Below are 23,755 nucleotides of genomic sequence, written 5' to 3'. Positions count from 1 at the left end.
ATGTAACTGAAAAATAAGGAATCATCTTATATGCTTGCTACTTTTAACAGTTACTAGAGTAGGCATAAACCTTTATAAGTTCTTTTGGAATGTAATACGAAAAAATGAGGAAAGGTCAACTATGCTGTCATCTTCCTTAAAATAAGTGAAAAAGAAGTGTGGCACAGAGAGGCAAAATTTGATAGAGTACACAGTATAATTTAAATTCTCAATTTATTCGAGTGCCGATTCTTCATCTCGCCAGAAAGGAAAGGCCTTTTGTTGGTAACTGGTTTATCTGTGGCTTCATTAGTTTTGATCTTCCTCTGTTTCGTCCTTTTTTCACCTGCAAAATGTTCATCCTTATCCCTTGCATGTTCTTCTCGGTGGCGCTTAACCCCGGAAGTAGGACGATGGTCAATCTCTTTCCTTTTGTTCTTAAGTTCTGCCTCCTGAGATGCATCCTCAGATGCGTCAGAAACAAATGTGTTCTTTGGAAAATTTGATTTGCCGGACCCAAATGCAGAACAGAATTCGTTATATGTTGATTGCTGAGCTTCTTGTCTTGATTTCCACTGTTCAGGTCTGCTGGCATACCTGCAACAACAAAAAAAAAATAATGAATGAAGTAAAAGATGCATGCATCCAAACTATAGATATGCTACCTTTCAATGGCACTATGGTCACTAGATCTCCTTGACTTATTCCTGATGTGTTACAACTTCCATCAAACAAAGCAAGGTAAGTTTTGTTATCAAGATCTTACCCATCGATATCTAGTTTCCTAAGTAGAAAAGGCCCTTGCTTTGTTTTTGCGAGATCAGCTTTCACATCCAACAGTTCAGTTGCTATGGCTTCCCTTAGTGACAAGTTGCATGCATCGAAGCACTTCTCAACAGTAAATGAGCCCGACGTATGTAATGAGAGCTCGCCAAAATGTCCACGTAACCTGTCAGTGAAGTCATCGGTGAAAAGAAACATCATCAGAATAAAGAAACAATTGCTTGATGAAAACTGACAAAAAGCCAAGAGCATGAATTGAGAAAAGCACAGAAGCAAAAACAGAATAAAAGAAAACTCTAACTTTCCCTATATAATTCCCTATGGTTCAGTTTTGGGTATCGTAAAGAAGCAACGCATACTTTATAATTAGTCTGCGCTTCTGTTTTGTAGCAGCATTTGAGGCAAGAAAGGCCTCGATGACACGTGCTCCGCTGGAATCTTTTGCTGTTTCAATAGTATGCTCAGCTTGCATAGAAGTTAAGCTTGTTATGTATGGCTGTATAAGATCCTGTGACAATTGAGCAAAAGTTGGGAAATACTGTGAACGTGCATGAACAGCCAAACTTGGAAGCTAAACCAATGAAACTATTTTGTCAACACAAGAAGAGAAGGAAACATACGCTAGAACACTTGAAAATCTCCTGAAGGATCAAACAACCCATGACATGCATCTTTGCACCGGGTGACCATTCCCATGTAGACTTGTCTTGGCAACCAAAGTAGTTATCAAGAAACAATAACCGTTGAACAATGAAGCTATGGGATTCATTTGTGGAGCATACTGCACCAGCAAGGGCTTCACAACACTGTAAAATCAGCATGTATTATCTGTATGAGTATCTTAAGCACAACAATTTTATCACTAGAGAAGAAGTAAAATTTCAGATGAATTTAGAAAACATAAAACCTTATGTTCGTGACTTTGAAGCCTTTGGCTAACCGCTATCAGAGAAGCCACAACACCTGACTTTCCTTGTTCAAGAAGATCCTTGAACTTTGGAGCTAATTCTTCCCATATCAAACCCATCTTGCAAGCAAAAGCATTGAAGCGTAAGTTTACCGACTTCAAATGATAACACAAATACGTTGAGGCTAAAAAGACCTGGAGTATTTTTTTTCTGACACAACGGAGCAAAGATGAATGTTGGTCGAATAACAATACCTGCTCTTGGTCTTTCGTATGGGAGATTAATGCTTGAATAACAAAATTTGCACACCGATCAAGTGAAAGCTCAAATAAAGAATTCTTGAAAACTTTGTTCAACATTTCCTTATACAAACTTTCAGGGGCCACTTCCAAAATCACCTGAAAATGGCATACAAATGCATTTAAAAAGACGAATAAGGTACCCAACAGATAACTGACGATCTACAAGACAAACCTCACATTCTAGATAGTGTATTGCATGGTCTAAAGCAGGCATGTCCATAATAATCAATGGTTATTTGCAAAGTAACATAATCAATAGGTATAAACAACTCAGTCAGAGGTTGAAACTCTGTTACCTCCACCAAATGACTGAATGAATTATCCTTCATTGACTCTAAAATTTCCTTGGCAACATCAGTATCTATATGAACCCCCTCTTCTTTTTTACTTGTAGAGTTGCAGCCTAGAATAAGAGGAATGATTTCAAGTAACTCCTCATCTTGTTTCAGCATTAGTCTGAGAGCCGTCTGTCAAGAGAAGATCAGTTAGCATTACCAGGAGATGAAAATAAATAACAACCAATACTAAAGAACCTGATTGAAAATAAACAAAAAAGATTAGACAGGGACATAAACATACCTGTAAGACCAAACTGCTAAATTGATCGACTTGAAGATACTTCATGTCCTCTCTGCTACAATTTAACAGCCCGGATATAAGGTACTTGAGCACATCTGGAAACCCTTGATGAGGGAACTGTTCATTATTCTCATCCAGCTGAGACATCTTCAAATTCAAGCGTTTTGCAAGAGCTTTTGATGATTTTGCGCCATGAAGCTCAGGGGAATCTAAAGAGACTCCTTTGCAAAGACAAAGAAGCCTTCGGAGAACATGAGAACCATAGCAGTTGCACATCATATCAAGAGGATTGTCCACGATAACCTGACCAAGGGAAATATTTTACCGTCACAATCGAGGTCAATTACCAGCTTCATAACTAAAGCAATATTCTGAATATTGCTATATGCTTGTCAATGCCAGATAATAATGTATAAGTACCTTGCATATAGAAGTTAAAGCCTCTTCAATTACAGAATAAGCATCTGGGTTTTCCAAATGTGAGGCCAGGGATTTGAGAGCAGACTCAGCAACATGAGAACCGGATCTATCCATTGCAATGGCTGGGAACACCGTTGCAGAATTTCGCAAGAAACTGCAAAGTTGGTCAAGTTGACATCCCTCGAGTAGAGTTTGCAAGACATGACTTATGATGTAGTCTGTTGCAATTTCATATTCCCTCCCTCTTGTTTCCTCAAGGGCGTTTCCACATATAACTGAACGTTCCTCTATATCAACTTCATTACTATCAAAGAGATTGGCAATCTCAGAGAAATACTTTGAAGTTTCTGGATCAATCTCTTTCCTGCAAAAGGTTAAGCCCGATTCATTACCACTTCTTCTGATAACAAAAATTACCAATTACAAGTTAGAGCAACAAAACCTAGTTCAAAGTCTCTCATTACCTGACAAATTGATTCTGATGTTCAAACTCGGATTGTTTCTTTGGCGCTGCCTTCACGTTAGCGGCACCACTGGATTGATTCCTCTTGTTACTATCTCCATCGAATCCACGACTACCTTTCTGGGCCTTCCTACCCATTCCCTTTTTCCTTGAACTGTGATTGTTGCTAGACTTTCCTCGTTCACCCATTAAGCTATCTTCCTCGATGATCCTGTGCCTCCTAGATGGCAATGACTTTGACCCAACTGAAACCATGTGAAGCCCTAGTTAAATCCTACAAAATTTACCCAGGAAACACAAAAACCCCAATATCAAAAAAGCACACCACAAAACTCACAAAAATACCAGCTTTCAAGAATTATATTCCCCAAATTACACAAATACACAGGCCTATAAGTAAAGGAAAGGTTGGATTTTTATAACTAATCTAGGTAAAGTTTGCACAATAGAAATGGAACACAAACCTGAGGATGCGAAAACAGAGTTTGGTGTAAGAGAAAAACCCGATGAAGCTTTGTACTTGAGAGGGAATGAGACAGAGGACGCGGCGGAAAGAGATGGAGAAGAATCACAATCGAAAAAATCAGAAATAAGAGAACGGTGTCGTTTCTTCCACTTACTCCTAGTGTTAGTAAACGTTGTTTGAATCAAAAATCTTCCATGTTTATAGCTCAAGCTGTACAAAATTTTATAATTTCTAGGGTTTTATTCTCATCCTGTCAAAACGACGTACTATAAACCCGCAATGGTTTTGATTGGGCTTTTAAGGCCTAGTCTGAGTAGCTCGACCCGTTTCCGGTATTTGCTTTTTATTTTGTAAATGTAAAAAAACTCAAAAACCAAAAAAATTAATATAACAACCTTTTAACAAAAAAAAAAAACTTCATAGTTTTTGTTTTAACCATCACGTACTTGTTTAGAAAGACAAAATAACAAAAAAAGTTATTCGTAACAATATTGATATTATCGACATAGTTAAAGAAGGTGCAGCAAAGAAGCCTCATGTTTTGAGGCGGAGAAGGAAACGAACTCGTTTGAGCAAAACATACAAGTGAAATAAAAGATATAACGAACAAATAAATAAAATATTAGATATAACGAACAAATAAATAAAATATTATTTTTATTATTCTTTCAATAGACTAATAAAACCAATATGGTAAATTCATGACCCAAAGACTTATAAAACCAACTAAAATACAAATATTGTAGTTAAATTAAAACTACTTATCTAAATAAATATTAGAAAATCTCTAAGATATTTATAAAAATAAAAATAAAATAAAAGTAACTAACTAATACGCTGTAAATAGAATATGTTAGAACTATTAATCCAACAAATTCCAATTAGATCGTTTGTTTGGAAACTATTTGTTTTGACAATTGCGGACCATCCTGCGCTAAGCATATAACTTCCATGTATTTCTTTTTTAAAGTTACAATGTATTCTTTTTTATCTACAACAAAAACCTTCATTTTAATACTGTTTCTTAATCTCTGGATCAAATCACCTGCCATTTTTGGAATTATAAAATTTCAAAGTCCTGTCTCGATAAATTAAGCCTACTTTATTGGGAAAGGTCAGTGTCGCATAACGTCTTCTTTATGAGCATCATATGGAGCTAACCCAATTCTAGGTTGAGTTCTTGATCTAGGTTATGTTCTTGATCTTGAGTCATAGTTTCTAATTTGTAAACACTATGAATATATGTTTTTTTTAATGTGAAAGATGAAAGCGATATTGAAAAATAAAAAAGCTCATCCCTATGTTCTTATATATAGTTTGTTGATCAAAACAGTTATTCCTTTTTTTGTTTGTTAAAAAGCATTTTTCCTTATTTCTGCATTTTTCTATTACATTAAAGATTTTTAATAGGTCAACAAATATTTTAAGAAGTTTTCATTTTTTTTTCTATTACTCTACAAGTATCTTGTCGAAATTTACATTTTTTTTATTAGAAAGTAAGTCTATATGTACAAAAATCATTTGGGATGTTTTAAGAGTTTTACATTTTCTTGTTGTGATCACTAATTTCGTTTTCCTTTTTACCAATTCTAAAACACACACATATATATATATATAAGAATGAAAGTTTACATTTAAATATTTGAAATTATTCTTATATCACGTCTAAAAATGCTTTTGTACGATTCTTGTGGAAGTTTTACAATTCCTTTTACGAAGGTTTTTCAAATATTAACACTTAAATAATTTAACACTTAACACATATCATAATAGGCTACACGTTCACACAATTCCTTTACGAAGGTTTCGAATTCGTTGTGGAATTTGTTTGAGATTGATGATGATTTAGTTTATAGCTAGGGTTCGTGATCTGTGGTTTCTAAAAGTTGTGTGGAAATAGTTTTCTGCAAAAGTCTCGGTGGTCTACTGAGACAATGGGTTGTTTCTCGGATCAAAAATACTCTAGTTTAATCTTTGCTTGGTTCTCTCCAGTACATGTCTACCAAGCTTTTCGTTTTCGTTGGAAGTAAATAGATCTTGTTCAAAAAATAAATATTTGAGAAATAGCTAATTGGCTACTATGCGTTGACCACCATTTCTCTCCCTCTCTTTTGTATGCATTTCCTCTTGTGTCGTTACAACATCTTGATCCATTTGATGCTATTGTGGGATATGATCCATTGGACATTGCCACAAAGGCTGCATTCAAGTGCATACCGGAAGGGGGTTACAAGCATTCAATTGCAACATATGATTTTAAATTGCGTTTTGACTTTTGAGTGTTTCTTTTAAGTTATATACATCATCAGACTAAAAAAATATATATATATTTTCATCAGTTTAGTATCATAAGATTGTCATATTCCATACTATATTTAATCATAAATGACAATTTGGAGGATTTGCATTAAATAAAGTTAACTTTTAAATTAGCTTTAGGACATAACTTTTAATATCTACAAACAGTTAATGCTAGTTTATCCCAGATAAGAACTCAGTTGTGATTGGATGGATTATTCGGTTTTTTTGTCTCTTTTAGGTTTAAACCAATAATGATCATCTGTCTGGAAGATAGAGAGACTTCAGACAAACTTTAAATGACATGTCTTTTTTTGGATTAGCCGAGTTTTTTTTTCTTACTTAACAGATAATTAAAAAATAAATAGCCTACAAATATCGAGTTAGGCTTTGGAGCTAAAAAAAAAAAAAATCTAATTTGACAGTTTTTCGAAGAGTAGTTTCGAGATTTGACTAAAAGAAAGAAGAAAGCAAAATCCGTGGAAGACAAGGCAACAATAAAGGTAGAAGAAGACTCGTGGTGGTTTTAAAGGACATTGGGACCCTTTGGTCAGACTTTTTGATAATCTTGAGCAGCACGTCCTGTAAAGCTGATCGCGAGATGCGGAGATTCTTGTTTAGCCAAGCTAAAAGGAGCGTCCTTGACCAAACTCGTCGTCAACATCACACAAGCCGACGCTTTCTCTCTTTTCTTCCATCTCTATCTCCACATCTTCCTGCTCCTGCTCCTCCTCTTCTTTCTCTGTCTCGTTTCTTGTCTTCTACTTCGAAGATGTCTGCTTCTGATTCCACTTCCTCTCTTCCCGTTACCCTTGACTCCATCAATCCCAAGGTGGGTTTCGAATTCATTACCTATTTGATTTGATTCTCCGGATTAATCTCCTGTTTTTGAAAAGTGGGTTTATTTCTGTGTTTTTTCATCGATTTGTCTGGTTTTGTTTCTCTTTCGTTCTAATTTTCAATTTTCCAACTGTGCTTCTCTTTTTTTTTTCCCAGTGACGAAACCGACAAGCTTAAGTTGCTTAAGTTTCTTCCTTTATCTCAGCTTAATCTGGGGTTTATTGGGCATCTTCTGAGTTTGATTCTGCATGTTGCTTACGTTGCAGTTCATTTGTGTATCGATTTTAACTTGTCATATGATTTTAGTTCAACTTATGGCTTTGTATGTATTCTAAAAACATAAAAAGGCTCTTCCTTTTTTCTCTCGGCTTCGTCGACTCAATCCTTGTGATGATTATATGATTGTCTGCAGATTTCTCTTTTCCGAATTTAGTAACAAAGAGGACTTTTTTTGTTCCCCGGGTGGCAGGTTCTGAAATGTGAGTATGCTGTTCGTGGAGAAATTGTCAACATTGCTCAGGTCAGAGATACATGTCCTTTGTCTAGTAAGAAATCACGACCCAAGTCTGTAAAAAAATGGGTTTTCAGCTAATTGATTTTTTTTTATGTTTGCCTTTTACTTCCATCTTGCAGAAGTTGCAAGAAGACTTGAAGTCTAATAAGGATGCTTATCCCTTCGATGAGGTAAAAATATATTTTTCAACAATCGGCATTACATAGAGTGAATAGTTTAGTGTTGATCTTATATGTTTTCTCCAACTCTTTATAATTCCATACAAGAAAGAGACTTACAAGTCTTCACTCACTGCTTTTGGCAGATAATCTATTGCAATATTGGGAATCCTCAGTCTCTTGGTCAGCTGCCTATAAAATACTTCCGAGAGGTAAGCGAGCAGTTTTTTTGCTGCTGGTTTTGTTTCATCATATCAGCTCCAAGATATTAGCTATATCTTGTATCATTTATATCTCTCAGGTTCTCGCGTTGTGTGATAACACAAGCCTTTTGGACGAGTCTGAAACACATGGTTTGTTCAGGTATCCAACTTGATTCTGAGGTTTTCCCTCGCCTTGTTTTAGTTTTAGGACTAGATTGCTTCACATTTTGATATCTACTCTGCTATCATCAGTACCGATTCAATTGACCGAGCATGGAAGATTTTGGACCAAATTCCTGGAAGAGCAACTGGTGCTTACAGTCACAGCCAGGTTTTTGATCTATTGAAAAGTCCTTAAAACTCTATGATTTTTGAATGACTCTAATGTTGTTGAATGATTCCATTTTTTTTATTCTGCCTCAGGGTATTAAGGGATTACGTGATACAATTGCAGCTGGAATCGAAGCCCGTGATGGTTTCCCTGCTAATCCAAATGATATTTTCTTGACCGATGGTGCAAGTCCAGCGGTAACAATCAAAGCAAAAACATTTTGTGTCATGGTTTTATAGAGCAAATCCTTTATAAAAGGTTCATGCTAAATGTTTTTATGTTTCTTTATCATTCTCTAGGTTCACATGATGATGCAACTTCTCTTAAGCTCAGAGAAAGATGGAATTCTCTGCCCAATTCCTCAGTATCCATTGTACTCTGCTTCAATTGCCCTCCATGGTGGATCTTTGGTATGTTCATGTAATCATAGTATTGTCTTTCTTCTTTAAAAATTTTGTCTTTCTTTTGATTGTCGTTTTTTGCTGCTTAGGTACCGTACTATCTAGATGAAGCAACAGGATGGGGACTTGAAATATCTGACCTTAAGAAGCAGCTAGAGGAAGCTAGGTCCAAAGGCATCAGTGTAAGAGCCTTGGTTGTCATAAACCCTGGTAACCCAACTGGACAGGTAAGAACAGATTTTGACAAATACTAGCGTCTGCGATGCCAAATGTTGATACATTTCTCTAATAATCTGCGTTCTTGTTCTCGTTAAGGTACTTGCGGAAGAAAACCAGCGTGACATTGTTGACTTCTGCAAGGAAGAGGGTTTGGTTCTTTTAGCTGACGAGGTCTACCAAGAGAATGTTTACGTCCCTGACAAAAAGTTCCATTCTTTCAAGAAAGTAGCTCGGTCTTTGGGATATGGAGAAAAAGATCTCGCCTTAGTCTCGTTCCAATCAGTCTCCAAAGGTACAACATTTGTTGTCTAACAGTGAAATGCTTGCCATTTAACAAAATTGAGAATTTTCTTCTTATGGCTCTTGACAGGATACTATGGAGAATGTGGAAAGAGAGGAGGGTACATGGAGGTTACAGGATTCACTTCTGATGTAAGAGAGCAGATATACAAAGTTGCTTCTGTGAATCTTTGTTCCAACATCTCTGGTCAAATTCTTGCTAGCCTTGTCATGAGCCCACCCAAGGTATATCATTACAGTTCTTTGTCAACAGGTTCTCGCTAAGTTCTTTATTTCTTGCAACCGATGATGACTAATTTAACCTCTTATATCACTTGATCAGCCTGGTGATGACTCATATGACTCATACATGGCAGAAAGAGATGGAATTCTCTCATCCATGGCTAAACGTGCAAAGGTAATTAGTTGAAGAACATTACAGTACACTCGGAAGACATTTATTCCAGTCTCTTGAATAGTGTTCATATATAAGCTTGACCAATGAATTGTGCAGACTCTTGAAGAGGCTCTTAACAACTTAGAAGGCGTAACATGTAACAGAGCCGAAGGAGCGATGTATCTCTTCCCTCGAATTAATCTCTCTAAAAAGGCGATTGAAGCTGCAGAGGCCGCAAAGACACAACCGGATGCGTTCTATTGCAAACGAATTCTTAACGCCACAGGAATAGTTGTTGTCCCTGGTTCTGGCTTCGGACAGGTAAAAAAGACACAAAATCATCACCAAAATGAAACCTTTTCTTAAAGTTTTCAAAAAAAGGATCGAACTTGAATCTTTGTTTGTGTATGTTTTGCATTCATTGTGGTTAGGTTCCTGGAACATGGCACTTCAGGTGCACAATACTTCCGCAAGAAGACAAGATTCCGGCGATAGTGAATCGTCTTACAGAGTTCCACAAGAGCTTCATGGACGAGTTCCGCGACTAAAAGCACTGTCATGACCCACTGAAGATGAGCTCAATGACCTTTACATAGATCGTTAGAGTGTGATCAATCTGATCAATAAAAGTAAAAAAGAGATCTTTGATTGTTTAATCAGGCAATTGTGATTAAGCAAAACACTTCTGCAGTTAAATTGTACTGAGCTTGATATATAAACTAATTTAATTTTGATAAGTCCTCTTTTTTAAAATGATCATTGGGCTAATAAATGGGCCTAATATGGATAATCCGACCTAGAACCGAATAAAGATTTTCTCGAGAAAACGACAGCTTTTCCCATTTTGAAGAAAATTTCTTTCTAAAGACTGAAAAACACACAAAATCAATGTGGCGAAGATCAGCGTCGTTTATCCTCGACGAACGACGAAGCTCGAATTCACCTCCCATGGCAGACACTACGCGAGGCCCTTTCCCAAACCCTGATTCCATCTCCGCCTACTACCAGACTCGAGCGGCGCATCACGGCGTCATTACAAGCGACTGGCTAGCTCAAGCTCAGGCCGCCGTGGGCGGCGTCTCAGGCGAGGAGCATTCCGTCGCTGAGCTCGGGAAGGAGAAGTCGTTTAATGTGATTGATGAGTTCAACAGCTGGCGAAAGCAGCCGGATCTAGCGGAAGCCGTCGCGGCTATCCGAGCTCTGGCTGCGGTTATCCGTGCGAGCGAGGCTACCACCATGATGGAGCTTGAAATTGAGCTCAAGAAGGCTTCCGATACACTGAAGGTGAATTCAATTTCTGAAATTTCTGCAATATTGGGACTTACACTTCACTGTAGATTGGTCTTTGATCATGTGTTCATTCTCGATGTTGATTAAGGAAAAAACTTGTTTCTGTTAAATTTTTGGCAGTCATGGGACAAAACATCAATCTCCTTGACTGCTGGATGCGATCTGTTCATCAGATACGTCACGAGAACGTCTGCGTTAGAATACGAGGATTTCAATTCAGCTAAGTCTCGTCTCCTCGAACGTGCTGAGAAATTCGGGGAAATATCTTGCAAGGTGCTTCCATTTATGTCCCCTTTGGCTCAGTTTAGTAGTTTTTTGCATCTTGAAATTATAGTATTTAATCAATGAAGTGTACATCAAAATCCATTTTCATCGAAGAGGAAAATCTAAAGGAATGTTCGCTATTACGCAGGCTCGTAGGATTATCGCAATGCTTAGTCAAGATTTTATATTCGATGGTTGTACCATATTGGTTCATGGACTCTCTAGAGTTGTTCTTGAAGTTCTAAAGGCAGCTGCACAAAACAACAAGCTCTTTCGAGTTCTCTGCACAGGTTCCCTTTTAGGAAACACCCTTTACACTTCTCTCTCTCTCTCTCTATATATATAATTTGTGCCCTGTCAATATTGTTTAGCCACTCTTATCACTTTGCTTATATTGGAACTTAGTCTAGTCATAGCCTGTTAATGTCTTGCCTCTTAATGTCTTGCCTAGTCATAGCCAATCTGTTTTGAGACACTTTGTCTCTTAATACTCATTCTCCAATTATAGTAGTCTCTCGCTGAAACCTTTTAAATGAAAAAAATTTACAGAGGGAAGACCCGATGGAACCGGAGTTTTGTTATCGAGTGAGCTATCGAAGCTCGATATCCCGGTGAAACTGCTGCTTGATTCTGCTGTGGCGTATAGCATGGACGAAGTGGATATGGTGTTTGTTGGGGCTGATGGAGTTGTAGAAAGTGGTGGTATTATCAACATGATGGGAACATACCAGATCGCACTCGTCGCACACAGCATGAACAAACCGGTCTATGTTGCCGCCGAGAGTTACAAGGTAACTGAAATGGTTTTATAAGATCCAAGAGAGAGAGAGAGAGAGGTTAGTTAGTGATATGAAGTTGTTGTTTTGCAGTTCGCTAGGCTTTACCCGTTAGACCAAAAGGACATGGCACCGGCGCTGAGACCGATCGAGTTTGGTGTAAAGATTCCGGCAAAGGTGGAAGTAGAAAGGTCAGCTCGAGATTATACTCCGCCTCAGTACTTAACGCTCCTCTTCACTGATCTTGGTGTTCTCTCTCCTTCCGTAGTTAGCGATGAGCTTATTCAACTCTATCTCTAAAATTTAACTTCTAACTTAATAACTCATTAGTTGTGATTGCTTACAAAATTTTTAGAAGTGGAAACTATAAATTTTGTTCCTTTAAAGATCGTCAAAGTTCTTTTTTTATATCTTAAAAACCTTGTTTCCGTTTTTGGATTATGAATTGACGATGGTCACACATGTAGTCTAGTTGTTTTTCTATTGTCACGTATGTATTTTGTTTTGAAGACATCATATGATCGAACGGTTTTCTTTCACTTTAAACAACTATATTTTGTCTTTCATATAACCAGAGTATGTGTTACATACGGTAATTAGTCTTAGGTGGTTGTCTTAACACCAACATATTTGTTTGCGTCTAAGTGCGTTTAAATTGTTATGTTGGTTGTAACTTGTAAAGATTATTCAGAAAGACGAAAAACTGGCACTTACAAGGTACAAGAATTTTTTTTTAAAAAAAAGCCAAATACTAGATCATAAGAAATTAGAACTTCATATACATACAATAAAACTTCTATATATTAATAATGTCAGAATTATAGTATTTTATTAATTTATAGAATTCTTAATTTATCGATATAAAAATCAATTTAAAAAATTAATTTGAAATTCGAAAAATATATTAATTTATCAAATATTAATTTATAGAGATTATACTGTATAAGAAATATATCAAAACAATGTCCGCCATAAAAGTTGTAGCAATCTTCAACTTGAAACCATATTAGATAATTTCAGTTCATTGTAATATATTAAAGAAGACACTACACTTCATTGTCTACGCTACGGTTTTGAGACAGCAGAACCGAAACTGTAACTATCCATCGTTACCACTTACCTGCATGACCTTGATCGTTCCTAACCGTCAGATTTTCATCCGTAATTTTCCAGTCAGTCGGAGCCATCGGATTTGGAAATGCCTGAGCATTCATCTGAACCGTTGGATCTCCACCCATCTCGCAGATCTTTTTCCACAAATTCTCCCTTAAACCATGCAACCCCTTCATGTACTCTTCCATCTCTTCTTCCCGAACACTCTCCACCGCCCTCTCCCACCACATCCTACCGTCGACGTCCTCTTCTCCGGTTAACGCTTCACCGTCGAGATGTGACCTCAGCATCACCGGAGCCTTGCGCAAGTACTTTTCGATGAGTGTGTCCACGTTACCGAACGTGTAAATCCTTTGGAAACGTGAAAACGTTATGATACCAATCTGCGCGCCGCAGAGAACGCTTAATTCAGCCGCTTTTTTGAAAAGCCCGGTTCGGCGTTTCGAAAACGTCACTTGCCTCCGGTTTTTCTCTTTGATCTCTTTAATCTCTATCTTCTGTCGACCTTTGGTGGTTTTAGAGCTTTGTAGTTTCGTCTCTCTTTGTTGCTTGATCGGAAATGTAAGGTTTTGAAGAGGATTTTGTTCCGTGGACGGCAAGCATGTGGTGGATGAGGCTTCTCCGTGCTCCATATTGCCGACAAGACTGAAAGATGATTATAAAGATCACAAGTGTTCTTTGAGGTAACAAAAATATTCTGATTTATGTTTTATATATATATACATAGTTTTGAAGTAAATAAGGAATGGTTGCTTGTTCATAGTAAATGTTAATTGTGGTATTCCATGCACACGTCTCAATAATTTAACATGTTTATGGAACTATTCCATAAAAACCAAATATAGTGTTTTTTTAATTTAAGTTTCGTGATATTATATCCCAGATTTACGAGATATACTTACCACTTTCTATTTTACTTATTTGTTAAAAAAAACAACTAATCAATCAAATATATGCATAACATCAATATTTATTACAAATTGGTTGCCAAATGGAAGGTTCATCCACAAATCTCATTTGCTCAATATATCATTCAGTCTTAACCACTAAACAATATTAATTAGCTTGCTGAAAAAGATTCAAAGCAAGGTTGATAGATTAGTTTAGATTTGAAAAATGATTAGTGGAGAGAAAACCATGGGTCAATTAGTCAGTATATTAAAGACTACTTCTGGTTTCAAAATTTAATTCTATAGCCAACAAAGCCATAGTGCCCTACAGACAACTAGTATTACACTTTAAGTAATTTATTTTCATATGTTACATATATATATATATATCAAGTTGTAATTAACAACTGTTATTATATGTATTTCATCAGAGTTATTTCCATATAGACTTGACTAGATTCAAATAACCCTTGAACAATTTGACGAAAAGTCTAAAACCCATGTCGACATCTTGAGAGGTGAATAACCAAAGCAAGGCATATACTACAAATTAAGTCTTGTTATTTACGACACATTAAATGGGGTAGCTAAAATCTACAGTCATTAAATCTACATAATACAGTGACAGAAAAGAAGCTCAATACAAAGAATGAAAAATACGATTGAAGATAAGGTCGAATATTAAAATTATTCATCCAATCCATAGTTCATCTAATTGCATAACATTGCAGAGGCCAACATCTACTCTTTTTTTTTAGCAACTGGCCAACATGTAAATATTTTAAATTTACAACGGACCTATGCCAAGGGCTAAACAGTAAATTGGCAAATGCCCGGTCTTTCGTGGAACACGCGTAGTTTTGCATATAAAAGAGTCGAGCAACGAAGCTAAAATGAAAAGAAAAAAAAAAACACAAAACCACCTTCAACAATTGAGAAATTTCAGTTTCAACCCAAACTTTTTGAATTATTAGATTCACACCCTTGTTAAAAATCTAAGAAAATGTGCGGAGGAGCTATAATTGCCGATTACATAGCGCCGTCGCGTTCCGGCAGATCGACAGCCGATCTGGGGAAAAACGTGAGAGCTGGGAATTCTTCATGGAGACGCGATGATGTCGTCGACTTGACATTCGACGATTTCGAGGGAGATTTTCAGGATTTCGAATCGGAAAACGATGAAACCGGGAAATTTTCTCCGGCCAAGCCGTTGGTCTTCTCCTCAACTCGAAAACCTGCAGGTGAGAGTTACTCGGATTCGATTCTCACAATTTGTAATGTCAATGATTCCAAGTTGCAGCAGTGAATCGGTTTCCAAGACTGTTTGTTGATGAAATTAGAGTTTTGTGTACTTTGTTAGGCTCAAATCGAAGCATAAATGGAGAAGATGAGAGGAAGAAAAAGAGTAGTCGATACAGAGGAATCAGGAGACGGCCATGGGGAAGATGGGCGGCTGAGATTCGTGACCCAATCAAAGGAGTTAGAGTCTGGCTCGGGACTTTCAACACTGCAGAAGATGCTGCAAGAGCTTATGATCTTGAGGCTAAGAGAATCCGAGGAGCCAAAGCCAAGCTCAATTTCCCAAACGAAGATTCAGCATCATCATCATCCTCTAGAAAGCGTAAAGCGTCACCACAACCTGAGGTTAAGCCTGTGCAGCAGATACAAGAGAAGCACGAGGCTGGTGATCTTGGATTGCCTGTGGCTAGCTCGGTGCTTAGTAGTAGCTGGCTTGATTTTCTCTGGGAGGAGAATAATGCGGAGACGCTTCAGGTCGATACACAATGGCTCGAAGATGTTATCATGGGCGATGATGCGAAGAAGAAACAGAAAGGTTGTGATGGTGAAGCCAATGTGAACGCGCAGCTTTCTGAAGAGCTTCTAGCGTTTGAGAACCAGACCGAATGTTTCTTCCAGATGCCGTTTATGGGAGTGAGAAACTGTGGTTCCACAACATCTCTGAGTAGTCTCTTTGATGGATGCAATGACAATGATCTTTGGTCTTGAAAGGACTTGAGTCTTCCGTGTTCCACATTGTGAAAATGACATGAGTTCTTGTTCTGCTTAAGTGTAGCGAGTGTTTTCAAGTGTTGTTCTTACACTCTTGTCAATATTAAATAAAACTAGCCTCTTTTTCTTTGGGTAAAAAAACTGTACCTTTAAACTTCATTCAGTAGCATACGTTCAAGCCTTGATCAACATCGACAAGCGACTGTAACATAGGATCTAAAGTCTGAACTTGTGGTAAGGGAAGCACAAACATTGCAACCTCTAGGAGAAAAACATCACCTTGTAGTAATTAAAGTCCATCGCAAGCTTTGCCAGTCATCATCACTTGATAATCCAAGTTCCGCACACAAAGAATGCTCAATCTCAAAGCTTACGCTTCGGCTTGCACGGGCTCCACCATAATTATCATGTCCCAACCAGTACCACAAATATCTCCGTCCTTCTTCCGTGTCTCATCAACCAATCACATGTGGGAGGAGTCGAGGAGAACCATTTAAATGCGGCTAAGGGCAGAGGGAAGAACATTCACCTGATCTTTGTAATGCCTTACGCTTGCTTCCCACGATTCCATGTGCTCCATGGCATTTTCCTTTTGTAGGGCTAGGGCCACAGCTTTCACAAGGTCTTTACCGCAACGAGGGAGAAACCTAATAATTCGCTAGCCAGAATCCTTTGGAGGTTAAACATATCAGTTCTGATCCTGAAGTAGATTGCAGGTTTAAATAAAAGTAGCCTTTTTTGTTTGTTTTGCATAAAATTGATCAGAATGTGGAGGATTGTTGCAAGAAACCGGAAGCTCAATTTATATTTGTGATACTTGAAGGCTGAAGCGAATGAGATAATTATAGTAGAAATTCCATTCAAAACCCAAAAAAAAAGTGCGAAACAGAATATTAATCTAATTGTCTTGAGAGAGATAAGCGAGAAGGAAAAAAGTTGCGGTTCGATAACTCTTCAATCCAAAAAGTAACAAAAAAACCATGTCTATAACCAGGATTGTAAAGCCTATCAACTTTACTCCCAACCGGTAGCTGGAGCAGTTGGGGGTGGCACAGCCGTATCCCATCCATCTGCTGCTGGAGCAACTGTAACCGCAAGAAAAAACCAAATAACAAACTTTAAAATCAAGATCGTAGATTTAGTGATCCTGAGCCAAAATAGCGTTTCAGGTAAAATTTAACTCACCGCTTGAATCGGTCCAAGAAGCAGCGGCAGGAGCAGCAGCGATTGGCTGCTGGGCTTCCCCTGGCCATGCAGCATCAGGGATCGCAGCAGTGGTCCATTGCTCTCCACCAACCATTCCATATTCAGGAGCAGGTAGCCCAAAGTCTGCCTGAGGTGCAGACTCATCCTCATCCTCTGGCTTAGCCTCCTCTGGCTCTCTGTAGAAGAACAGATCCACCTGTACAGCACAACATATGAACAATACATCAAACATGAACAACAGGAAAAAATTAAAAACTTCATGTCGCCTACATAATCAAACTCTTCTCTACTCAACAATGTAAGACTTTGCAAGAAGGGCAAAGAGTTACACAAAAAGTCCTCTTACCATGACATCCCATTTCTGTGCAGGGCGGATGGTTCCACGCATCTGAAGGACCATGCGAGCAAGAAGCCAGAAAAGACAACCAATGCTGTGCTTTCCCTTGTTGTTGGCTGGGATACCAATGTCAACAAACCTCATAGGAGAGTCTGTGTCACAGAAAGCAATGATGGGGATGTTTCCCAAAGCACCTTCCTTGATGGGCTGCAACAACACATACAAGATGTTAATCCAGAACAAGACATAACATAACCATCCGTGGTATTAGGAAAAGGAGTTTACCTGGTGGTCGGTACGGGGATCTGTAAGAATCAGAAGCCTGGGCTCACTGAATGAGGTCTGCATCTGATTAGTGAAGGTACCAGGAGTGTGCCTTCCAGCAATGGCATTGGCTCCTGTGTACTGAGCGAACTTCAGGACAGCTCTCTGACCATAGGGCCTAGCAGACTGGACAATGATGTCCTGTGGGTTCTCAATAGCAACAATAACTCTAGCAGCCATCTGCAGCTTTTCCCATGTTTTGCCGAGGTTGAATATGTAAATACCTGAAAAGGAAAATCAAACGTCAAAATTGACATGCAATATGCATTGTTGAGCATATAAAATCAAACAGAAGTAAGAACACTAGTCGATAAGAGTAACAAAAAAATAAACACTTGCATCCATACAGTGTCAAACATCAGTCTCGAAGAGGATTATCTGCCATTGGCTCAGTTTTCCATTCGTAAGCTTAGAATCAAGAAACCAAATGAAACCCGTGAAATACTCATTTCTTCGTAAACACTAAAACCACTCTTGTGATCATGAATACAATAAAAGACACAAACCATCCCTTTGGTAGTTATCTAGACTTATTAATAGACGAAATGTTGACAGAAATGGATAGAGTTCAACGCTGAAGTATTTTGCTTTTGTCAGCGGCTACTTAGATCCGTGGTAGCGGCTAAACTCTACTTTGGGGATAAAAGAGTGAGGAACTAAAACGACCTACAAATCCATAACTCATCTAAAACAAAGCAGCATGAGCCAAAAAGAGATCATAAACAATCTATGGGGAAACAAAAACTCAAAAGACACAAAAACATACAAATCCGCAATAGCAACACGGAATCACAATGCCTAATCATCTACATACACACATAAATATTGGTATGTTTATACAAGTAGCAAAAAGAAATACACGAGATGTATAGTTACCATCGTTGCGTCTCTTGAAGACGTAACGCTCCATTTGGTAATTGCAATTTTTGGTTCCAAGGTGAACCTCAGCAGCACACATCATCCTGATGTCAGCTTCCTTCTGGGAAAGCTGTCCAGAGCTAGCAGTTAAGTCAGTCGCCATACTGTTTCTTTTCTTCTTCTTCTTCTCCGGGACCTAATCGCCGAGATAGGTTTCTGCAGTGTAAATCACACGAGAGCGGCGAGGGGAAACTAAAAGAACTGTGAGGGAGACGGCAATTTATCAAGCGAAACCCTAATTCGAATATAAAGTCTGTTTTGCCCTCATGTTTATCCCACGTATTTTTACCAATGACCGTGGTAAATTTATCGGAGCTAGTAAATTAACATTTTTAGAGTTGATGAAATAAAAACTTAGCCAATAACCACTGGTTCAATTTCCGGTTTGTTTTTCTTAAACCGGGCTCCAAGTGTGTACAAACTTGTTAGCAAAAGGTATCCGTTTAGCGCTGGAAATTTGGGTTCGGGAAGTTTAAATTGTCGTGAAATCTGATTTTAAAAATTCTCTGCGTGAAGATATGATCTTACATCACTGTGAAGTGTGGATCGAGAAAGAGATACTGTTTTTTTGCCTTGTAATTTAGATTGCCAAAATCTATTCTCTTTGATTCAGGCCAATGTTGAAAGCTATAAAATCTATTCTGTTTGATTCAGGCCAATGTTGAAAGCTAAAATCTATCCTGTTCGATTGTGGCCAATATTGAAAGACATCTCCACTTTCATATTGTGCTATATTCGAGAAATGTTATATTAGCCTTTATATTCGTACTGCTTCCAAGTAACTTCCATGAGAATGTGGAGAAATGTTGCAAGAAACAGGAAGCTCAATTTATATTTGTGATAAAAGCGAACAGAATAATAATCTAAGTGTCTTGAGAGAATGATGCGAGAGGAAAATAAGTTGCGGTTCGATAATTTTTCAATCCCAACAGTAACAAAAAACAATGTCTATAACCAAACATTGTAGAGCCTATCAAATTTATTCCCAACCGGTAGCTGGAGCAGTTGGGGGTGGCACAGCCGTGTCCCATCCATCTGCTGCTGGAGCAACTGTAACCACAAGAATAAACCAAAATCAAAATCAACATCGTAGACTAAGAGATCACTGAGCCAAAACAGCGTTTCAGGTTATATCTAACTCACCGCTAGAATCAGTCCAAGAAGCAGCGGCAGGAGCAGCAGCAATTGGCTGCTGGGCTTCACCTGGCCATGCAGCATCAGGGATCGCAGCTGTGGTCCACTGCTCTCCACCAACCATTCCATATTCAGGAGCAGGTAGTCCAAAGTCTGCCTGAGGTGCAGACTCATCCTCATCTTCTGGCTTAGCCTCCTCGGGCTCTCTGTAGAAGAACAGATCGACCTATACAGAACAACGCATGAACAAGTCAAACACCAAACATGAACAGTAGGAATATGAATTGACAACTTCATGTCGCCAACATTATCAAAACCACAATGGACACATGTAAGCTTTTGCAAAAAGAAATGCCTCTTACCATAACATCCCATTTCTGTGCAGGGCGGATGGTTCCACGCATCTGAAGGACCATGCGAGCAAGAAGCCAGAAAAGACAACCAATGCTGTGTTTTCCCTTGTTGTTGGCTGGGATACCAATGTCAACAAACCTCATGGGAGAGTCTGTGTCACAGAAAGCAATGATGGGGATGTTTCCCAAAGCACCTTCCTTGATGGGCTGCAACAACACATACAAGATGTTAATCCAGAACAAGACATAACATAACCATCCGTGGTATTAGGAAAAGGAGTTTACCTGGTGGTCGGTACGGGGATCTGTAAGAATCAGAAGCCTGGGCTCACTGAATGAGGTCTGCATCTGATTAGTGAAGGTACCAGGAGTGTGCCTTCCAGCAATGGCATTGGCTCCTGTGTACTGAGCGAACTTCAAGACAGCTCTCTGACCATAGGGCCTAGCAGACTGAACAATGATGTCCTGTGGGTTCTCAATAGCAACAATAACTCTGGCAGCCATTTGCAACTTTTCCCATGTTTTGCCTAGGTTAAAGATGTAAATACCTGAGAAAAAAAAATCAAACTTTAGAATTGACGTGCAATTCTAAGCATCTAGCAGTGTTGAGTACAAAAGGGAGCAGAAATTAGGTTCCTTGATTCTAAGCTTCTGAAAGTGGAATCACAATCATTTCTTCATATACAACAAAACGACTCTTGTAAACACATAAGAAAAATGACACTAAAACCAGCCTTATTGTTGTTTAGATCCGCATTATCAACTCAGAATCACAATGCTCTATTCATCTATATATACACACATACATGTTTACAGAATCACACAAGTAACAAAAAGAAAAACACGAGATGTATAATTACCATCGTTGCGCCTCTTGAAGACGTAACGCTCCATTTGGTAGTTGCAATTTTTGGTTCCAAGGTGAACCTCAGCAGCACACATCATCCTAATGTCAGCTTCCTTCTGGGAAAGCTGGACAGAGCTAGCAGATAAGTCAGACGCCATACTGTTTCTCTCTTCTTCTCCGGGACCTAATCGCCGAGATAAGTTGCTGCTGCGTAAATCACACGAGAGAGGCGAGGAAACTAAAGTGCTTCGAAGGAGACGGCAATTTATCAAGCAAAACCCTAGTTTGTATATAAAGGCTGTTTTGCCCTCGTGTGTAACCCTCATAAGTCGTAATTATCAATGACCATAGTAAAATTCTCGGCGCTTGTAGTTTATCATTTTTACTGTTGATGAAATCGAACTTAACCAATAATTAGTGGTTCAATTTCTGGTTTGTTCTCTTAAACCGACCTCCAGGTGTATACCGTTGAATACGTTGAATCTATACGTTATCTGTACCGAGATTGACTCGAACCGGTTTGGTTCCGGTCTGGTCCAGCCACTTGAGTGATTTTGCTAAAGGATTTGATGACATTGAATATAACGGTCCAGCGATCATGTTATTGATGATTTATTATAATGACATCGAATAGTTTGCAACATTAATGATTAATGTAAGAAACAATACAAAAAAGGTTTTTATGATGACACTGAATATTTTGACCAAAAAAATAAAAATGATGACATTGAATATTGAGTTTGTTAAATAGATGTAAGAAACAAAACTGGCATTCTCTGTGAATGGAGTCGCATACTGGAGATAATAGTAGTTTCAACCTTCTGTGAATCTATGGCTACAATTGGGGCAAGTATAATATGTTGTCTGCCCTTCGTCTGCTGATCTTGTCTGCAAATAAGAAAACTCAAGATGAATATATTCTTTGACATGAAAGAAAAGACAAGAACTTGAAACACAGACTTCAAAAGCTTGGAGTTACCTGTCTGGTTGTGTAGACAAGCTCAGGGTGCTGACATTTCTCACACGCTTTTTTGATCTGCAAAGAGAAATCATCAAAAACAGACGTCAGAGATTGAGAAAAAGCGTAATATGTTTTTGCTTCATTTTATTTTTTTGGTCATAAACCTTTGGTAGCTCAGCGTCTTCCTGCGTTTTTTCACCAAACAGAGATATTCCTAGTTCTCTTCTGATGTCCTACAAAAATAAGCAAAGATCATGAGTTGTATACTAACTCCGCATTCGGATAGTGTCTGTAGCACTCCATAAGAGAAGGAAAACACCCAAGAGAAGGGTTTAGAGTGCTCAAGATGCAATGTTCTTGCAAGAATAACAAACCAGTGTCCATTTTCAGGTTTGATACTGATTACATAGCAAGCAAGGGTCTGTGTGTGCGTGTTCACTGCCTAGTAGTAGTGAGTAATAACAATGGACGGAAAGAAATCAAGAGCAACGCCTTCGCTACTCAGTGAAACAGAAATCAAATGAGATTGATTTACACACATCTTGTGAGTGACATAGAAGACTATATGATGCAGCCAAACTAGCCAACAGATATCACATGCGATTGATTTATAGAGATCTTGTGAGTAACATATAAAATTTTATATGATGCTGCAAAACTAGCCAGACAAGAATCCACACAGCTGGATAAAGAAAAAAAACATACCTCAGCAGAAACTGTGTAAGCTATTTCCTTGCCAATGATTTCTGAAAAACAATGACGTTTAAATCACAATAAAATTAACCAAACCAAGACGTTCCATTTGATATATTACATATGAATCCAAAACGAATTCATGGATACCTTTTGCATTTCGTGTTGTTTGGCATAGTGGACATTCTGCAGACGTAGCTGATTTCAAGATGAGCATTGTCCCACACAAGTTACAGAACAAGAAACCACTTTCCCGAGATTTCTCCATAACCTAAAACGCAAAAGAAGTAACATAACTCATCTCTACATGTATCAATTGCTTACAGAAACCAAATTAATGGGAATAGAACTCAAGGGGAGAACAATGGATTCTACAGGAGAACGATTAGGAACTAGAAACAAACTAACCGAAATTAAATCCTGTAATAAAGCTAGTAGTCTCTAAGAGTCTACAGAAACACAACCAAACCCTAAAAGAAAAACTTTAATAGAATAAAAGTGACCAGCACAAATTAAGAATCAAGGAAAACCAAATGAAACCCGTGAAATACTCATTTCTTCAAAAACACCAAAACCCCTCTTGGAAACAAGAACACAAGAATAGGACAAAACAGCCCTTTTGTTACTATCCAGACTTATTTATACACTAAGTGTTGACAGAAATGGCTTGAACCGTGATGGCTGCTAAACTCTACTTTGAAGATAATAATGTGAGGAACTAAAACGACCCTACGAATCCATAACCCATCCGCAGTAACCAAAAACAGATCATAAACATAGAAATCCGCAGTAAACACTCAATAGACACAAAAACATACAGATCCGCAATATCAACACAGAATCACAATGCTCTAATCATCCTAATGTCAGCTTCCTTGTGGGAAAGCTATCTACAGCTAGAAGATAAGTCAGTCACCATACTGTTTCTCTCTTCTTCTTCTTCTCCGGGACCTAATCGCCGAGATAAAGCTGCTGCTGCGTAAATCACACGAGAGAGGCGAGGAAATTAAAGAGCTGCGACGGAGACGGTTGTGTTTACCCCTCGTAAATGTATCACTGACCGTAATAAATTTCTCGGAGCTAGTAATTTATTATCATT

At 38.2% G+C, this 23,755-nt stretch overlaps 8 protein-coding genes across 11 annotated transcripts; 3 read left to right on the top strand and 5 right to left on the bottom strand.

Annotated features, from left to right (window-relative positions):
• Nucleotides 1-25: 25 nt before the first annotated feature.
• Nucleotides 26-4,105, bottom strand: LOC18009462 (pumilio homolog 23). Of its 2 annotated transcripts, none has more exons than XM_006390611.2 (11): nucleotides 3,899-4,105; nucleotides 3,436-3,708; nucleotides 2,972-3,335; nucleotides 2,552-2,854; nucleotides 2,269-2,439; nucleotides 1,925-2,068; nucleotides 1,670-1,789; nucleotides 1,383-1,568; nucleotides 1,122-1,270; nucleotides 746-928; nucleotides 26-576 (listed from the first exon to the last, which is right to left on the bottom strand). In XM_006390611.2, the coding sequence occupies exons 2-11, from the start codon at nucleotides 3,687-3,689 to the stop codon at nucleotides 201-203; spliced, it is 2,250 nt and encodes a 749-aa protein (XP_006390673.1). In that variant the 5' UTR covers nucleotides 3,690-3,708; nucleotides 3,899-4,105; the 3' UTR covers nucleotides 26-200. The 2 variants fall into 2 exon arrangements, with proteins under 2 accessions (XP_006390673.1, XP_024006655.1); XM_024150887.1 differs by having other exon boundaries at nucleotides 3,436-3,679.
• Nucleotides 4,106-6,760: 2,655 nt separating this feature from the next.
• On the top strand, nucleotides 6,761-10,243 carry LOC18009264 (alanine aminotransferase 2, mitochondrial). Its single transcript, XM_024150888.1, has 14 exons — nucleotides 6,761-7,030; nucleotides 7,508-7,558; nucleotides 7,672-7,722; nucleotides 7,857-7,922; nucleotides 8,012-8,073; nucleotides 8,166-8,244; nucleotides 8,337-8,441; nucleotides 8,544-8,654; nucleotides 8,735-8,872; nucleotides 8,961-9,156; nucleotides 9,235-9,389; nucleotides 9,487-9,561; nucleotides 9,658-9,861; nucleotides 9,972-10,243. The coding sequence occupies exons 1-14, from the start codon at nucleotides 6,800-6,802 to the stop codon at nucleotides 10,086-10,088; spliced, it is 1,641 nt and encodes a 546-aa protein (XP_024006656.1). The 5' UTR covers nucleotides 6,761-6,799; the 3' UTR covers nucleotides 10,089-10,243.
• Nucleotides 10,244-10,398: 155 nt separating this feature from the next.
• LOC18008978 (translation initiation factor eIF-2B subunit alpha) lies at nucleotides 10,399-12,397 on the top strand. Its single transcript, XM_006390609.2, has 5 exons — nucleotides 10,399-10,824; nucleotides 10,951-11,103; nucleotides 11,243-11,384; nucleotides 11,644-11,885; nucleotides 11,964-12,397. Exons 1-5 carry the CDS (start codon nucleotides 10,429-10,431, stop codon nucleotides 12,168-12,170), a joined length of 1,140 nt encoding a protein of 379 aa, XP_006390671.1. The 5' UTR covers nucleotides 10,399-10,428; the 3' UTR covers nucleotides 12,171-12,397.
• Nucleotides 12,398-12,803: 406 nt separating this feature from the next.
• LOC18009461 (MADS-box transcription factor 23) lies at nucleotides 12,804-13,615 on the bottom strand. Its single transcript, XM_006390608.2, has 2 exons — nucleotides 12,991-13,615; nucleotides 12,804-12,808 (listed from the first exon to the last, which is right to left on the bottom strand). The coding sequence occupies exons 1-2, from the start codon at nucleotides 13,613-13,615 to the stop codon at nucleotides 12,804-12,806; spliced, it is 630 nt and encodes a 209-aa protein (XP_006390670.2).
• Nucleotides 13,616-14,764: 1,149 nt separating this feature from the next.
• LOC18008979 (ethylene-responsive transcription factor ERF073) lies at nucleotides 14,765-16,024 on the top strand. Its single transcript, XM_006390607.2, has 2 exons — nucleotides 14,765-15,114; nucleotides 15,234-16,024. Exons 1-2 carry the CDS (start codon nucleotides 14,877-14,879, stop codon nucleotides 15,878-15,880), a joined length of 885 nt encoding a protein of 294 aa, XP_006390669.1. The 5' UTR covers nucleotides 14,765-14,876; the 3' UTR covers nucleotides 15,881-16,024.
• A 655-nt stretch (nucleotides 16,025-16,679) lies between these two features.
• On the bottom strand, nucleotides 16,680-18,905 carry LOC112081417 (40S ribosomal protein Sa-1-like). Its single transcript, XM_006390606.2, has 5 exons — nucleotides 18,627-18,905; nucleotides 17,712-17,974; nucleotides 17,436-17,633; nucleotides 17,069-17,285; nucleotides 16,680-16,968 (listed from the first exon to the last, which is right to left on the bottom strand). Exons 1-5 carry the CDS (start codon nucleotides 18,769-18,771, stop codon nucleotides 16,898-16,900), a joined length of 894 nt encoding a protein of 297 aa, XP_006390668.1. The 5' UTR covers nucleotides 18,772-18,905; the 3' UTR covers nucleotides 16,680-16,897.
• A 569-nt stretch (nucleotides 18,906-19,474) lies between these two features.
• Nucleotides 19,475-21,270, bottom strand: LOC18009059 (40S ribosomal protein Sa-1). Its single transcript, XM_006390602.2, has 5 exons — nucleotides 21,016-21,270; nucleotides 20,441-20,703; nucleotides 20,165-20,362; nucleotides 19,812-20,028; nucleotides 19,475-19,718 (listed from the first exon to the last, which is right to left on the bottom strand). Exons 1-5 carry the CDS (start codon nucleotides 21,158-21,160, stop codon nucleotides 19,648-19,650), a joined length of 894 nt encoding a protein of 297 aa, XP_006390664.2. The 5' UTR covers nucleotides 21,161-21,270; the 3' UTR covers nucleotides 19,475-19,647.
• Nucleotides 21,271-21,693: 423 nt separating this feature from the next.
• On the bottom strand, nucleotides 21,694-23,714 carry LOC18009460 (DNA-directed RNA polymerase I subunit RPA12). 3 transcript variants are annotated; one of them, XM_006390601.2, is made up of 6 exons: nucleotides 23,578-23,714; nucleotides 22,807-22,927; nucleotides 22,669-22,709; nucleotides 22,128-22,196; nucleotides 21,982-22,038; nucleotides 21,694-21,890 (listed from the first exon to the last, which is right to left on the bottom strand). In XM_006390601.2, the coding sequence occupies exons 2-6, from the start codon at nucleotides 22,922-22,924 to the stop codon at nucleotides 21,816-21,818; spliced, it is 360 nt and encodes a 119-aa protein (XP_006390663.1). In that variant the 5' UTR covers nucleotides 22,925-22,927; nucleotides 23,578-23,714; the 3' UTR covers nucleotides 21,694-21,815. The 3 variants fall into 3 exon arrangements, with proteins under 3 accessions (XP_006390663.1, XP_024010931.1, XP_024010932.1); XM_024155163.1 differs by having other exon boundaries at nucleotides 23,573-23,666; XM_024155164.1 differs by having other exon boundaries at nucleotides 23,475-23,600.
• Nucleotides 23,715-23,755: the final 41 nt, after the last annotated feature.

Source organism: Eutrema salsugineum, unplaced genomic scaffold (genome assembly GCF_000478725.1).
Source record: "Eutrema salsugineum unplaced genomic scaffold, Eutsalg1_0 scaffold_9, whole genome shotgun sequence".
Taxonomy (NCBI): Eukaryota; Viridiplantae; Streptophyta; class Magnoliopsida; order Brassicales; family Brassicaceae; genus Eutrema; species Eutrema salsugineum.
Note: the sequence above shows the minus strand (reverse complement) of the source record. Positions and strands in the feature narration are given on the sequence as shown.